This window comes from Aulonocara stuartgranti (assembly GCF_965226115.1).
Source record: "Aulonocara stuartgranti genome assembly, chromosome: 18".
In the NCBI taxonomy this organism is placed as follows: Eukaryota; Metazoa; Chordata; class Actinopteri; order Cichliformes; family Cichlidae; genus Aulonocara; species Aulonocara stuartgranti.
In genome coordinates this window covers 21676746-21692197 of record NC_138954.1, presented here as the reverse complement: position 1 = coordinate 21692197, position 15452 = coordinate 21676746, and the positions used below count along the sequence as shown (strand labels likewise).

At 39.3% G+C, this 15452-nt stretch overlaps 2 protein-coding genes across 2 annotated transcripts; both read left to right on the top strand.

Moving 5' to 3' along the window:
• The first annotated feature begins 719 nt into the window (after positions 1-719).
• LOC309693689 (EEIG family member 2-like) lies at positions 720-8613 on the top strand. Its single transcript, XM_082513146.1, has 11 exons — positions 720-1011; positions 2668-2788; positions 3039-3068; positions 3512-3628; positions 4103-4149; positions 5460-5563; positions 5847-5942; positions 6038-6245; positions 6447-6583; positions 7083-7146; positions 7414-8613. The coding sequence occupies exons 1-11, from the start codon at positions 866-868 to the stop codon at positions 7454-7456; spliced, it is 1113 nt and encodes a 370-aa protein (XP_082369272.1). The 5' UTR covers positions 720-865; the 3' UTR covers positions 7457-8613.
• A 453-nt stretch (positions 8614-9066) lies between these two features.
• prpf38b (pre-mRNA processing factor 38B) lies at positions 9067-15313 on the top strand. The gene is made up of 6 exons (XM_082512772.1): positions 9067-9491; positions 9945-10013; positions 10242-10393; positions 11691-11751; positions 13020-13255; positions 14233-15313. Exons 1-6 carry the CDS (start codon positions 9282-9284, stop codon positions 14888-14890), a joined length of 1386 nt encoding a protein of 461 aa, XP_082368898.1. The 5' UTR covers positions 9067-9281; the 3' UTR covers positions 14891-15313.
• The last annotated feature ends 139 nt before the right edge of the window (positions 15314-15452 follow it).

The following is a 15452-nucleotide window of genomic DNA, read 5'->3' as shown; positions in this document are numbered from 1 at the left end:
TCAGTCTTCCCAGGAGTGGATGCCCAAGCAAATTCAGCCCAAAGCCACAACATGTGATGCTTAAAGAAATAAGAAGAACATCACACCACAGTTTAGGTTTGCAAAACTGCCTCAGAGCAAACCACGCGATATCTGGACTAATATCCTTTGGACAGATGAGAACAAATTGGGGATGTATAGCCATAATGAACAGCACCACATCTGTAAAAACCTTTTCGCATAACTTTATTCAGGTTTTCCAAACCTTTTTTGTGAAAGTAAATGTTATCATTTTTTATTATTATTTTTGTCCTCAGCTAGCAATTACTTCTGTAATGATCACTTTGCTCACTACTGATAGAAAGATAAGATAAGATAAAGGTCAGGTCAGGTTAAACCGTATACAGTCTGAGATGACATTGTTCCATGCATTTATTAACAACGTTTACATTTTAATAGTGCTAACTGCGGACAACTCAACTTTAAACCATCTTGTTTTGCATTTCCTCCTTTTGTCACATGCCACCTTCTGTTTTGTCTTTTATGGTCAGTGCTGACCCCCCACAAGAGGTGTTGCTGGTGTTGCCCCAGTGAGTTTCAGCCACACTGTAACAACTGTACCAATACCCACCTACACACGTTAAATTCGGGCTGTCGGCATTTCTTTTTTTTTTCCTTTAACCTAGCTGTCCAATCACACCGCGGAATTTCCCTGGCGTCATTAATATTGTGTTTCAGTGGGTGGGAAGGAAGAGATTTGAACTTTGAGTCGTGTCTGCAGAGCAGCGACAGCTGAGTGAGCAGCAGAGACAGCTCGGAGAAAGTGTTCGGCTGTCTACCACCTCCACAGTTTCACCCGGATACTTGCGCTGCACAGTCTCACATCATGTCGTTTATTCTTATGAAGAAAAAGAGATTTAAATTTAAGGTGGACTTCGACTTGGAGGAATTGTCGTCGGTTCCCATTGTCAACGGAGTTTTATTTTGTAAAGTCAGACTACTGGATGGAGGTTTTGCTGAAGAGTCCTCCCGGTAAGATTTTTCTTATAATTTAATTTAGCTATTTATAGCAACAGGTCACTAGTTGTTTGGGAAGACTTTCATCAGTCAGGCCCAAATTCAGCTTATTTTTGACATCTGTTTGCATTTATTGCGTCGTGGTTGCTTCTTCGGTGCCTACAGCATTCCGCTGTATTCGTAGCTGACGTTTAGCTAACTCAACACCAGCTGTTCGCTAACTTAAACAACTTAAACTTACCTCAACGACAGTTGAAGACCTGTATGTAAGGAGGCAACAGAAAAGACCAGCAGAGTGATTTAACGCATTAAAACGAACACAGAGACTCTCGTTCGTCGTTTCAAGAGACAGATACTTTTTTAAAAATCTAACCCATATTTGTAAAGTTTATCTAAGCAATTGCTAAGCAACAACTGCTGTTAATTGTGTAGTGGAACAGTGAGACCACCGGTTGGGATATTAACAATAATGGTTAACATTGGGGTGTTTGTTTGTTTAATATAACACTGACTCTGGTTGAAACAAATATTTAAAGTTATACTTTCATTCATTGTTTTTCTAATGATTAAAAAAAAAATACAAATCTACAGTAATCACGTGTCCCTAATTTATGGCAGTGAGAAGCCCCAGAACAGATTGTTGTTTTTTCAATTCAAAGGCGCATGCTAGGTCATAGTCTCCTGGGACGCTGTTTTTTACTGTACGTTACTTTAATGAGTCACTCTGGAAAAACGGAGTCGGAAACGCTGGCCCTCATTACTTTGCTATGGTAACTCTCCCTAAACTATTGTGTAAACACGGTATTCTTAAGTTTATCCTGCCTCAACCACTGCTTTTTATTTCCTGCTTCCTTTGCAAATAACCTGCAAACACTCTGTCTGTCTGTCCGTCCACCCACCCACCCATACATACCTTAAAAAAACAACAACAATAAAACAACTTTGTTCCCAAAGTTTGTAAAAGTTTTAGCTATCATTTATTTATTTGGCTGATTTTTCAGGTTTTGACTGGTGATCCTGTGCATGGAGCTTTTGTGTCTCAGTGATTGTAGATGTAATTGCTCGATAATAACTTGTCCAAACCATAACTTTCCTTTTTGGAAGATAGATAGATAGATAGATAGATAGATAGATAGATAGATAGATAGAGAGTCTGCAATGATAGGATTGCATTCAGTTTCATTGCACATGTGGAACAACAATAAAGATGTGTTCTGTTTTATTCTACTGCCCAAAAAACTACCTGGCTACTTTTGTGGTTTTGAGAGCTGCTTTTAGAAGGACAGTATAAAAACTATTTAGAAGCATCTCATTATACTTCTTGAAAACCTGCATACAAAAATAAAACTGTGACATTTCCTAACATAAAAGAATGTGCTAAATTGATACGCATGTTTGTTACTCAATATCAGACTATTGCAGTTAAATATTTGCTGAGGATGAGTTATCTCAAGACATCATCTAATAGACAACGAAGGACAAGGGTTGGAAATTAGCAATAGCTATAAACTTTATATGCAGCACACCAGTTTGAGAATTGCGGAAGCATAAAAGGAGCTTGTTTACTGCTTGAATAAGTGCTAATCCTTTCTTCTCCACACATTTGGAAGCTATTAAGATACTGTGATATATCTATATGTCCACTAGTGATTAAATCCACTTGTCTTACAGGGAGCCCGTCCAAGCCAACTGTGTGCGCTGGAAGAAGAAATTCTCTTTCATGTGTAAGATGAGTGCCAACGCTGGGACGGGTGTGCTAGACCCCTGTGTGTGCCGTGTGTCGGTGCGCAAGGTACAAAACCCTTTGTTTCTGTTTTGCTGACACAATTTAGAATGCACAGTGTGAGTTGTTCCATAGCCATAGTTCATGCAGTGAACAGAGACTTGAGTGTCTATTTACATAAGGTTAGAAGAACTGTTGTAACTTCAACACAGCAGTTCATTGTTGTTCACGGACTTTAGTTGTCCTGCAAAAACTTATAGAGGCAAGGAATAGTAAATAAACAGGCAAATGATGTGATATCACTTTTTTGTCATTTCAGGAATTGAAGGGTGGAAAAACATACGCAAAGGTAACACTTTTCTTCTAAAGTGTGTAGAATTGTTGTGGTGGAAAGAAATCTGCTTAATAACAAGTCTTATCAAACCTTTCTAAGATAACGATGATAACGAGGCGTCCTTCAGATGCCCTGAGAATTTTTTTTTTTTTTTTAATAGCTTGCAGTTTCTGGCTTTGGTCACTGATTGGGGGGAAAAAAAAGACTGACATGTTAACCAATAACTCCAATGAGGAGTTAAAGAATTAAGCAATCTTATTTCTCAAGTTTCCAAGATCCCAACTCATGCAGGTTACATTGTTTCCCATAACTAGACCTGCATCGAATTTCTGTGTTTGTAGGACTTAAATCTCGTGATCCTTTGTAAAAAATAAAATAAATAAATCTATATTTAAGGTATGTCAGCTGACTTCTAATCAGTTCAAACTTGTTGAGTTGTCACTTTTCACTCTGCACAGCTGGGCTTTGCTGACTTGAACCTGTCTGAGTTTGCTGGGTCTGGCAGCACAGTACGACGCTGTCTCCTGGAGGGATATGACACAAAGAACACCAGACAAGATAACTCAATTCTCAAGGTATGACAATGATGCAAGACACACAGCTTTAAAACAACAATAAATAAGATGGAAAGGGACCTTAAGAGTATCTATCACACTGGTCATGTGTTGTCACAGTTCAGTAGTTCACTCTTGTTTGTCTGTTCACATTAAGAAAACTAAGTGAATTTCTCAATAGACAAGAACACATATATATGTGAGGAAGCTGAATGTGTGACATACATTGGGGAAAAAGTGAGCGCCCTGAAAGCTGAGACAAGACATGTCTGAACTTGTGACTTGTAAACTACCTGCACTGTGGGAATGAGGTTAAAATATATGTGTTCCTCCAGGGGCAAAGAGAAAGACATGCAATCAACTTTCTCAGAAAATCTTATTATATTAACCACACTTAAAAGATACCGTGTGAAACCAAACTAGAAAGCAGAAAGCTGTATGCCTTTGTATTCCTTTCTAAAGCTGCCAATCCTGTTGCTCTTGTCTCTGTCACAGGTTGTCATCACCACACAGCTTATGTCTGGAGATCCCTGTTTTAAAACGTAAGAGTGCTTCTTCAACCTAACATCTCACACGTGCAACTAAGAAATTCTTAAATTATCTTTTTTTTAATATATATATATATTTATTTATTTATTTAATTTTGATAAATACTCAATTTGGTTTGCATGCCTAACTGCAAAGCTTTACATTTGTGGTTGCAACGAAAGTCTGCTCCTGAGGTATAAACGTCTGCTTCTAACCTCAGAGGAAGTGCTTTCTTGACTTCCTGTCTGTCCTAAAGTGACACCCTTACACATGTTATCAGTAATGAGATCCAGAGAAGTAATGGCAAAGTACTTTGTAGGTAAGGCCTTATTGTTGTCTTATCTGAGAGCTAATGATGCCTCACCCAAAACATTGAGCTGCCCAACCTTAAGAGTGACCAATGGCTGATATGTGATCAGAAGCTTTATGTAGAACAGGTTTGTCGCAAATGATGTGATGTAACGTCGCACTCCTGGCAAAGACTGTACCATGTGCAAACATTAAGCTGCCTTTCTTGATATTTCTTTCCTGTTTCAGCTCATGCTTAGTGTAATAACACACAAGCTGTTGCCCTGGAGATGTCTAGAGCTTAGTCACCCACCCACAGAGTGTTACTCATTGTGTGTGTGTGTGTGTGTGTGTGTAGGATTTACAAAGCGGAGGAGAAAGGATGCTCTTTTTTTCACACTTTGTAGAACTCACGTTACTGTGCCTTTTGTTGTTTGTCAAACTAGAGGTTGCTCATAACTTGCTTATAACTAATACTAACCAGTGTGATCAAACAGCCAGTTGTTTATGAGTAAATGTGTTTGAATATTATCGTCAAAGCTACACAGAAAGTGTGTTTACATGGATGGTTGATATTTTGACTTGGCAGTAAAAGCACCAGCTGATTCCAGTAGGGACACACCAGCTGTGAAGCCAACATACTTTCTGGCTGCATGTGTTTTTGAATTTGCCCTTCATTTTAATGTCATCTACATACGTAAAACATGCACTTTATACAGTTGTGGCAGAATATCTGCCCACCACAGACACACTTGCATAGAAACGCTTACCCAAAAGTATTCAGAAACCACTTATGTGTTATTTCCAGCTATAGTAGGTGTCTATGATAGCACAACACCAGCGACAGCTGTTCCAGCTGTAGCAAAAGGTGTCACAGTTGAATCAGTGAGCAACCCGGCAAGCTCACCTAGTCGTGAATTATCAATTCAGTAACCAGCTGTGGTTTCCATGCCACAATAAGCCAAAAGGTCTGATGTAGGGAAGCTTTGTTTACATAAGTTTTAATGAAGTTAACCAAAACCTGTGTTCCCTTTAGTCCCCCATCTACAGCCATGACTCTGGGGATCCCACAGGCAAATGCAGAGGGTCTACTTGAGGGGAGGAAAGGAGGAGACATGCACATATCACACTCAGTCTCTGGTACGTATATGTAGCTTATGGCAAATACCCTTTAATATTACTGGTCAGTTTCTTACAGAAACACAGATATTTTTTGGGAGACTGTAATGGGGTCGAATATGAAATCAATATTCCTTAATCATGACACTGGATAGCAGTAGCTGCATTTACGTTTTATCATGTTTTATCATGTTTTGTTATGTTTTGTCAATTATGATAGCAAAGCTATAAAAAATGTCTGATTTCTATTTAATTTACTGCAATTTATTATAATTTACTGAATACATCACTTTTTTTTTAACAGGGACTCCAGGAAAGTCTGTATCAGTGCCAGAGGAGCTGGTAACGTTTGGTCACTCTCGAACACCCAGCTATGCAAGTCAGCTGTCAAAAATTTCAGGTAGAAATACTGTGACACACATTTATTCACTTTAATCATTGGAAATGTTCTCATATTTATTTACTATATGGGTTTTTCCCCCTCACATGCTGTAGGTTACAGCTCAAACAACTCCAGTTTAACAGATCTGAGCCATCGGCGGAGCGGGTCAGGAGGTTCTGCCTCTACGGGCATCGGCAGCATCCTTGAACACAGTGATCAGCAGGTGGAGAGAGGAGAGAAGGAGAATAAGACTACTCCCCCAGTCCCAGCAACTTATCATCATACGTTTGACAGCCCTGCAATACATTTAAAGGCTCAAAGGTGATACAGACAGTTACTCTGACCTTGGAATAGTATGCTATTGATAAGATGGTGGTCTTTTGACCACTATTACATTATTTCCATGCTCTATTTAACCTGATGACAATGTATAGTATTTCCTAATTTATAAATGACATTTTTTTTCTTGGTGTTTGAACCCTGTATTTGCAATACTGACCCATGTTTCTCTTCCCTTGTTAGACACCCAGTCAAGCAGAACTCTGTGGAGAATCAGCTGAAAAGAGTCGATGCGACCAGAGTGGATGCAGATGATATAATTGAGAAAATCCTCCAGAGCCAGGATTTCAGCCACGGATTCTTGGACTCCAGTGCAGAGGGTGTGTACTCCTGATCTTGGTGTGGAACATTTCCCACCATGTTGCAGATGGGATCAAGTTACTTTGAGGTGTCGCAACAGTGTAATGTCTCTAGGGGTTAATCCAAGTCCTTAAACCAATCTTGCCAAAGATGATTCATCTTTCATGAAGAATTGCATAACTTATCACAGTAATTCCATGAGGTGTGGTTTAAACTCACATCTGGATAGCTACCCTGTTACAAAGTCTTAGAGAGAGAAGAGTTGTTTGTTGTGTTGAGATTAAGAAAGGATGAGTCTCCCTGTTTATTGAGACAAATGTTGCACACATTTTTGTGTGGAAATGCATCCTCAAGTATAAACTACCTACCTCTGTTCCTGAAAAGATCTTGCTTGCCTAAAACTCATTTATTGGTTGATTTAACCTTAAAACAAGTGGGGCATTTTTTTAAGCCCTGACTATAGGAGCTGATTTTCATTTTTCTTATTTCTAATGTGTATTTGTGTTTGTGTTGCTGCAGAGGAGGGGCTCAGCTTGTTTGTTGGTCCTGGAGGAAGTACAGCTTTGGGAAGCCAGCACATGAGGTGGGTTTGATTATGTAACCATGGGTTGGGGGTGCAAGACACCAGACACCAAACATTTACTATAAATATGGGCAATTAGAAGAAGGCTAAATAAGGGTTCTGATAAGGACTCTGTGTATCTGCTTTATACTCTGTGTAACTGGTCTTCATGTTCTATACTTAAGGGGCACATTTTCATGATAAAAATCAGATCTGCCAGATCAGATGGCGATCCTTATATTGTGTGTGTTTTCCTGTCCTGTAACAAACTGCGGCATTCTCTTTCAGGGTCGCAATTGGAGCCTTTGAGCAGGTGGTCATCAAGCGCTAGGCTTTGGAAAGCACGTGTCCCCACAAAGGGTGCTGTATTATTCTGATGCAGAGGCCAAAGGATTGAACAGTGGCTTTACCATCAGAACTTGCACCATCTCATTCCAAGGGAGATCTAATTTCTCTTATGCAATCACTCTCCAGCTGATGTGCAGCTTAGCCAGGACAGCCCCCTAGTGTTCAGGAAGTGGAGCTGAAGGCCACGTTATTGAAACGTTTTGCAGACTGAGATAATTGGTGCACTGATCTTCTTGTCCTCTTTGGAAAAAGTAAGACATACTGTAAGTCTTCTGCTTACCCCACTTAGTGGCATTTTCATGCTGGGGTTTTCATTTAAAAAAAAATGCTTAAAATAATTCCACATGTCCGTTAGAAGTCTTTGGTACAGCTGTGATTTTTTTTTTTTTTTTTTTTTTTTAAATTCACATGAAGTGACAAGCCAAAATGTCTGTCAGTGAGTTTGTTTTGTTTTTGGTATTTAAGCTGCAAAAACAAAAGAGGGTTGTGGAAGAAATATGGCATATGACTGTGGGTTAAAGAGGGTTTTTTTCCTCTCTCTCATTTTTTTAACAGGTGTTTTCTGCAAGAAAGGTAAACTTTTGACATCTGTGAAAAGGATTTTATCTAAATGTAGATTCCAGACAATTGCACACCTCTACCTATGTAAAATCTAAGTATTATAAAACTGACAATGGTTATAGTTGGTTGGTTGGTTGGTTGGTTATTTATTGTGGTTATAGTAAGATTTTATTTTAATAATTCATGCTCAATACAAATGAACACCTTTCTTCATCTGGTTGTGATGAAGGGTTACAGCATTGAAAATATTGACATTAATACAGTTAATTGTGTGTGGATGTTAAGTTAATCAGAATCATAATAATAACAATAATAATACTAGTAATATTTTTTTTAGTCACAAATTTGTTTTACCAAATTAAAGATGTACAATGCTTAATGTATATTTTGCTGCCAAATATACATCTTTTTACAGCATCTGTATCAGTATGTCATTCTGACAACCCGCTGGTTATCATCACATGCACATATCAGTTTATAGAGATTAACTGTATATACACTCAGTCAGTTTGTTGACATTTTCCTGCATTTATTGTCAACTTTTTTTTTTTTAAATAAAAATTTTAATTCTGGAAAGTTTCTATCTAGTATTTGTGCTTCATTTCTAAATCCTAGTGCAGAAGAGTGTGAAAGACAGCCACATTTCAACAAAATAATTAAAAATGAAAGTAAACACTGAAAGAGAAACCTCGATGTTTGGAATAACTGGATTTTGTGTCTAAATTCTTGAAATGTGCACGCCAAAACCATAGATATTTTAAAAAAGAAAAATATAAAAAAAAAATTGACGATGCTACTTCCGGTTTGGGGAAAGCCTTTTCAAAATAAGAATTCGCTAACGACATTCACACGAATACCAACAGAAAGCTTACGTGTTTTGAATTAGTTATACCTGGATATAATTGTAAAACCACATCTTTTAAAACCGCATTTGTTTGACCTGTCAAATATAACTTAAACCATTCCTGCGAGCTTGCATGCTTTTATTTTAAAAGTTAAACGCGCTGACGTATCAACGTCTCAGGACAGCAGCAGTGCACCACAATCGTCACACTTCCGGTTCCACCTCGCAGTACTTTAGCTACACCGACGGCGGGAAGTTATTATCATCAATTTAACTACATTTCACCGAGGATTAAACAGGCAAATTTATTAACGGTCGACAGTTCACTACCTAATGTTGATGGATCTGTAGCCGGATATACGCAAAAATTAAAGAAAGCATAGCGGTGGTGGATTCAGCTAACATGGCTACCGTCGGAAACCAGCTACCAACGCAGGCCGTTAGCAAGCCTACATCTGGAAAACATGGAAACGTACTGCCCCTGTGGGGCAACGAAAAGACTATGAACCTTAACCCAATGATTCTTACCAACGTGCTATCTTCGCCGTATTTCAAAGTACAGCTTTATGAGCTAAAGACCTACCATGAAGTTGTGGACGAAATCTATTTCAAGGTAACGATAACAATAACATCTGCTGATGCTAACCCGCATGCTAGGTTAGGTAACCACGTCCAGTTTAGCTAGCAGGGTTGTAGCAGTGTACAACTGTCGTAAAGTAATAAGCGCAGCGGGGAGGGCAGGGTTTATATAATAGTTCCCAATGCAGGCGAGGGAAGCTGGTGTTGTCGTGTTGTACAGCACAGTATGCGTATAACTTTGAATTACTGTTAGTTAAAGAGATTATTAACATTATTATATCAATTAAAGTGACCTTAATTGCCTTCCGTCGTTAACGTTAGAACTACTCCACTTGAGTTTGAGACCCGTTGATTGGGCATATGTTAAAGAAATATTAGGAAAGTAAATCTCTGTCGTTGTTTTGATAATCCCTTGAAGTCATAGAGTTGATTGGTGTGTGTGGGTTTTTTTTTTTCAAGCGGTTTGTGTTTGTCTGTGTGCCTGCAGGTGACTCACATTGAGCCCTGGGAAAAAGGAAGCAGAAAGACTGCAGGCCAGACTGGAATGTGCGGAGGGGTAAGTGAGAAGTACGTGCTTTTTGTACTCCCCACCTTTCCCCTTTTTCTGTGCCAGGATGAAGGATGGCTGCTTGATAAAGTCACTTAATCTGATCTGTAAACTGGTGAAATCAGTTGTGCACCATTACATAAGCTATAATTCACTGCACTTCCACTGGTGAGTTTAATAGTTTTGTGGCAATGTTGCAAATTAAAGTTTTCATTTAAACTTGTCTTCTTTCGCTAGGTACGCGGAGTAGGCACGGGTGGGATTGTTTCTACTGCTTTCTGTCTTCTATACAAACTGTTTACTCTCAAGCTGACTCGCAAACAGCTCATGGGCCTGATTACACACACAGACTCTCCGTACATCCGAGCCCTTGGTTTCATGTATATAAGGTATGTGTTATAACTCACTACAATTTTTTTTCTTATTTCAGAGGACAGATGAGTATGACTGAGATTTAGGACGACATAAAAAATCGAGCTCATTTTGAGATTAAAGTCGAAATGTAGACATTACAGTTGTGGTTTCAAGCCAAACAACTGCCCCAGCTCCCATGCCTTTTGTTTGGATGAGTTAGTGAGACAACTTGATCAGCTGTCTTATTGTGTCTTGTGATATAACATAACCATGGATATCCTTGCATCTTTGCACAAATCTGACCAACTTTTCCAAGTTTGTGTGTGTTGTTGCCTGCACCTTCTCCTCAGCATTCTTAAACTTATCAACACACTGTTTATGTGCCAAAAGATAATATTTTTCCTTGTAACTAAAACCATTTCACTAACTCATCAACATTAGACTTTAATCTCAACAATAGTATTTCGGCTTTAATATCAAAACTTTTTTTCCTTAACATGGCCCTAATGATCCGTAGATACATCATTGCAATTTAAATCATCATATTGTTTAGAAAAGTTTTCTTTGACCATCTCCAGTTTGCCTAAAAATAGTATAATCCAAAATATGGAAATGTATAATTAAATGAAAACTATATTATACACATTTAAGTTATAATTAGAATAACAATATTCCAGTAATTTTTTGGTACAACTTGTAATAACAAGAGTCCTAAAAAGGAAAGTACATTTTAAGAATTTGATGTTATAAAGTATTCTGCAAGTTTCTTTTGCATTATTGTGAACTACAAGTATATAATACTCAAAAATTGTATTTTGCAGTGTGAATTTATTTATTAGTGTTTGCTGAAATATGGACAATCTATTTTGAATTTTTCTCATAGGTAAACTGGACATTATTCAGATATGTTTCCATGTAGTTACAATTTATTTGTAAAAATATAATGCTTTTAACTGTAACAGTTTTTGAGGTTTACATGTTCACAAGTACACAAAACATGTTGGAAGTGGGATTATAGACTATTAATAAAAATAAAGATGTGCTTGTTTACACGAATAAAGCTAACAAAAGTTACTTTATGTGCAAATCGGAGATGATCGAGCAGAATGGCTGTGATGGTTTGAGATGGAGTGATGTAAAGTTTTTGTTTTGGACCATCATGAGCATTAGTAATTAAAATCTTAATAAAATTTTTAAATAAGTTAGTGAAGCAATATGACTAGGCAATGTTTTGTTTAAATAATTACCTCAAATGTGTAAAGCATGTTGCTCCTGTAAAAGATTAGCTCAAAACGCTAAACTTCTGTGCTTGTGCTCCCTTTCCTGTCTCAGATACACTCAGCCCCCAACAGATTTGTTTGAATGGTATGACGGCTTCCTGGATGATGAGGAGGTATGTCACCTCGGGTAATAATTTCATGTTTCTTTCTCCTTCTCCTTGAAATGCACAGTTGAACGTCACTCATAAAAAGCTGTACTCCCCCACCCACCCCCTTGTGATGCTCATAGCTGATTTTTCACCTTTGCCTTCATTTGGCTTAATTGTCCCCAGTTTTTGTCCTCTAAACCTGAGTAGCTAGGTTACTTTTGCTCACTGCTCTGCTGCTGATTTTTATCGGGGTAAGTACCACACGTGATGCCGAGTAAATCTTTTAGTCACTGTAATTTTAAGGCATGCCCTCTGTTTTCTGACAAGCTTTTGTAAGGACTTGTTGCACAAAACGACATTTGGGATAAACCGCAATTGGAACACTGGCAAGAAATAAACACTGTGTTATTTAATGCATGTAAAATATTTGCTTACGTTAATTATTTTCATATTTAGGTGAAATCTAATTTTATCCCAGGCTGTGCAACCAGGCCTCCTCTGATGTTCTTTTGCATTATATTTGAATTGAATAATTCTGAAATTCTACCCAACTGGTTAATTCCCCTGTTTTTTTCTTTAGATGCCCATTGTGCAGCAGGTGAATTGGATATTGTATCTCAGCACTGTTGGTTTGCGTGAGTGCAAAGTGGCTGTTCTCTACCATATAAAATTGATAACTATTCAAATGGTGTGCACTTACCTACCTGCTCCAATCTGTGCTTACACTGTGGGCAATTTTTATTCTCTTTGAGCGTTCATTATGCTTTTGGGAGATTGAAGAAGGAAGCTAAAGCTTCTTTCTCTTTTTTCCCTTTAGCACAATGACAGTGTGCCCCAATGTTTCACTCTTTCTTTCCTTCATATTTAAGTTAAAGTTATAGTTTATAGTTAAACATTAGCACTTTTTTGAAGATGCTGTCAAGGATATGAAGGATGGGCATTGCGTCGTATAAATGTACTGACTTTTGCTGCATAATTAAAGCTCACTCTGTAAATACAGACACAAGGAAATAACAGACAGGTTAGGTGAGACCAGACTTTTAAGATATTCAGAGCTGTGTGTCCACTATTAATAAGTAAGGCCAGGCACATTTGATTGGTTTTTGGTCTTTGATGAGAGATTAAGCTAGATGAACAGAGGTGAAGGTTCAGTGCTTGGTCATCACAAATTGCTTTTCGATGTGAGGCAAGATTGGAAAAAAATATATATATTTGTCAATGTACTAAATTTGTGTGCTAACTGAGTTTTTTTTCTTTTTCTTGCTTTATTTCCCCCCACCATTTGGTTTTAGGAGCTCGACGTAAAAGCAGGAGGTGGTTGTGTGATGACCATTGGAGAGATGCTGCGCTCCTTCCTGACCAAACTGGAGTGGTTTTCCACACTGTTCCCCCGTATCCCAGTGCCTGTGCAAAAAGTTATTGACCAGCAAATAAAGGCAAGGCCACGGAAGGTACCTCAGAAGGAGACGCAAGAGGACGAGGACGGGTTTGCAGAGTCGGGAAGGCAAGGAGAACGCCGGCGCTCCAGGTAACGGCAGTGATTCAAACTAAGTGTTTCTACTGAGCTGTAGACTTCTCGGCAGGTTATAGCTTTCATGGAGCAATAAACGGGACAGATTTAAGTCCTGCAGTGTGTGAGCTGTTGACTTGTTTTCATGTTAACTTATTTTTCTGCCCCTTAGGTTGTTTTTTTTTTTTTTTATAACTAAAGAAAAAGAAAACAGGTAGAACAGTCTCTTACCTTTAACTTTGTATAGACCAGTCATGCATGTGCATAATCAACAATAAAGGGACATTATTGGGTTATGAAAAAACCAAGGGATAGGTATTAAAGATGTTCATGGTATATTTGTAGTCTGAATGGACACATCAGATATAAAAAAATTGCGGATTTAGAAGAAAGAAGGATTGCATAACTGAACTGCCACAGGACTGAAGGAGCTCCTTTGATATTTAGTGGGGCATTTAGATTTCATTAGTCTGTCCTTGTGTGTGTCTGACTTGCCAGAACAGTGTGTGTTGTGTGTTTTAAAGAATCCATGTTGCCAAAAAAAAAATCCGATATGCACAATAAAGTTAGAATAGGTCATATTATTTAAATCTTAAGAATATGTATACGGTATGTGGAGGGTATTTTGCTGGGGTCCAAGCAATATATGTGTACTGGGAAATGGGGAGGTCTCCTCTGACACCCCATAATGATCTCACCATCTCAGATAACTTTGTTTACCACTACTGTCGGTGACATCAGCCTTTGCTAATGCTGACATGCCCATGGAAACAGACACTGCACTATAAATAAGGCTACGTATTCTGCATATGAAACATCCTCATCTGTATATCAGTTTCAAATATCTGAACTCTGCCATGACTAAAAATACCACAGTCTTTTTAAAAAAAAGTTGTGTGTCAGTTAAATGTTAAAACGTAAGAGTTTGGAATTGTGCTCGTGTGGTTTTGTTTTTGAAGTAAATGGTTCTAAGATGATTCTGTCGCTGTTTCCAGGACACCCAGGCGGACACCGAGCCCCCGTAGGTCGCCCAAACGGTCCAGGAGCAGGAGCCACCATCGCGAGAGAGAGCGCCACGGGCCCAGCTTTGATCGAGAGCTGGAGAGAGAGCGTGACCGGCAGAGGAAGGAGAGGGAAGGCAGGGACCGAGACAGGGAGAGGGGGGACAGAGGGGACAGGGAAAGGCGACGCTCCCGTAGCGCGGACAGAAACCGAGAGCGCAAGAGAAGCCACAGCGGTAGCCGGGACCGTAGGAGCGAGCGCAAGGAGAAGGAAAGGGACGGCGGGGATGACAGGAGCAGGAGGAAGGACAGGGATCACCATAAAGACAGAGGCACTGAGAGGGAGAGGTCCAGGGATAAGAAGAGCAGGGGAGAGACTGACGACCGCAGGCACAAGGACGATAGGGAAAGGCACAGGGACGAGAGGAAGGCCAAAAGGTCCAGCCGGAGTCGAAGCAGAGAGAGGAGACACAAAAGTGGGGCAGAGGAGAAGAGCAGGAAACGGGAGCGCAGCCACAGCAGGGAGAGGGACAGGGAGAGAGATGGAGAACAGCGCTCTCACAAACGCAGTCGCAGCAAAGAGAGGAGCCACCATCAGCGAGAGTCCAGCAATGACCATAGTAGACATAGAAGCAGTCCGAGCATCGAGTAAATGCTGCCTTGCAGCAATATTACTTGTGTTTTTCCTCCTCTTTTTCTATATTCGGCTGTCTGCTCTGTCACTTGTGCTAAAAAGAAGGAACAGTTGCACATCGGACATTTGGATTTGTCGTCTATGGCTGATGTTGCTTTATGTTTTTCCGCTATTTCACTCCCCATTAGACCATCGTTAGTCTTCACTTGAATTCTGGAAAGTGGGAAAAAAAAGGCATTTTAATTTTCTATTTTTTGTTTTGATTTGTTTTGTTGTCCCAGAAAGATGGGGGTTTGTACATAATTTCCAAGGCTGTCTACACGCTGCACACGGGCAGAGTTGGACTTCCTGCTGGGCTGGATGCCTTCAGTGCTATACTATCGCCATGTAGATTACACGATTCATGAAAAATGACTGTAATTACTTTCAGCCTGTGCAAAAGACCACATGTGGTTACTCTTAAAATTTGTCTGATATGCCTCTGTACACAAATGGTTGAAGTTCAACACTTAACATGAAGGCCATGTGGCTCAGCTAAAGCAGAACAGTTCTGTCCGTGATCACGTGTAGACGTCCTGAG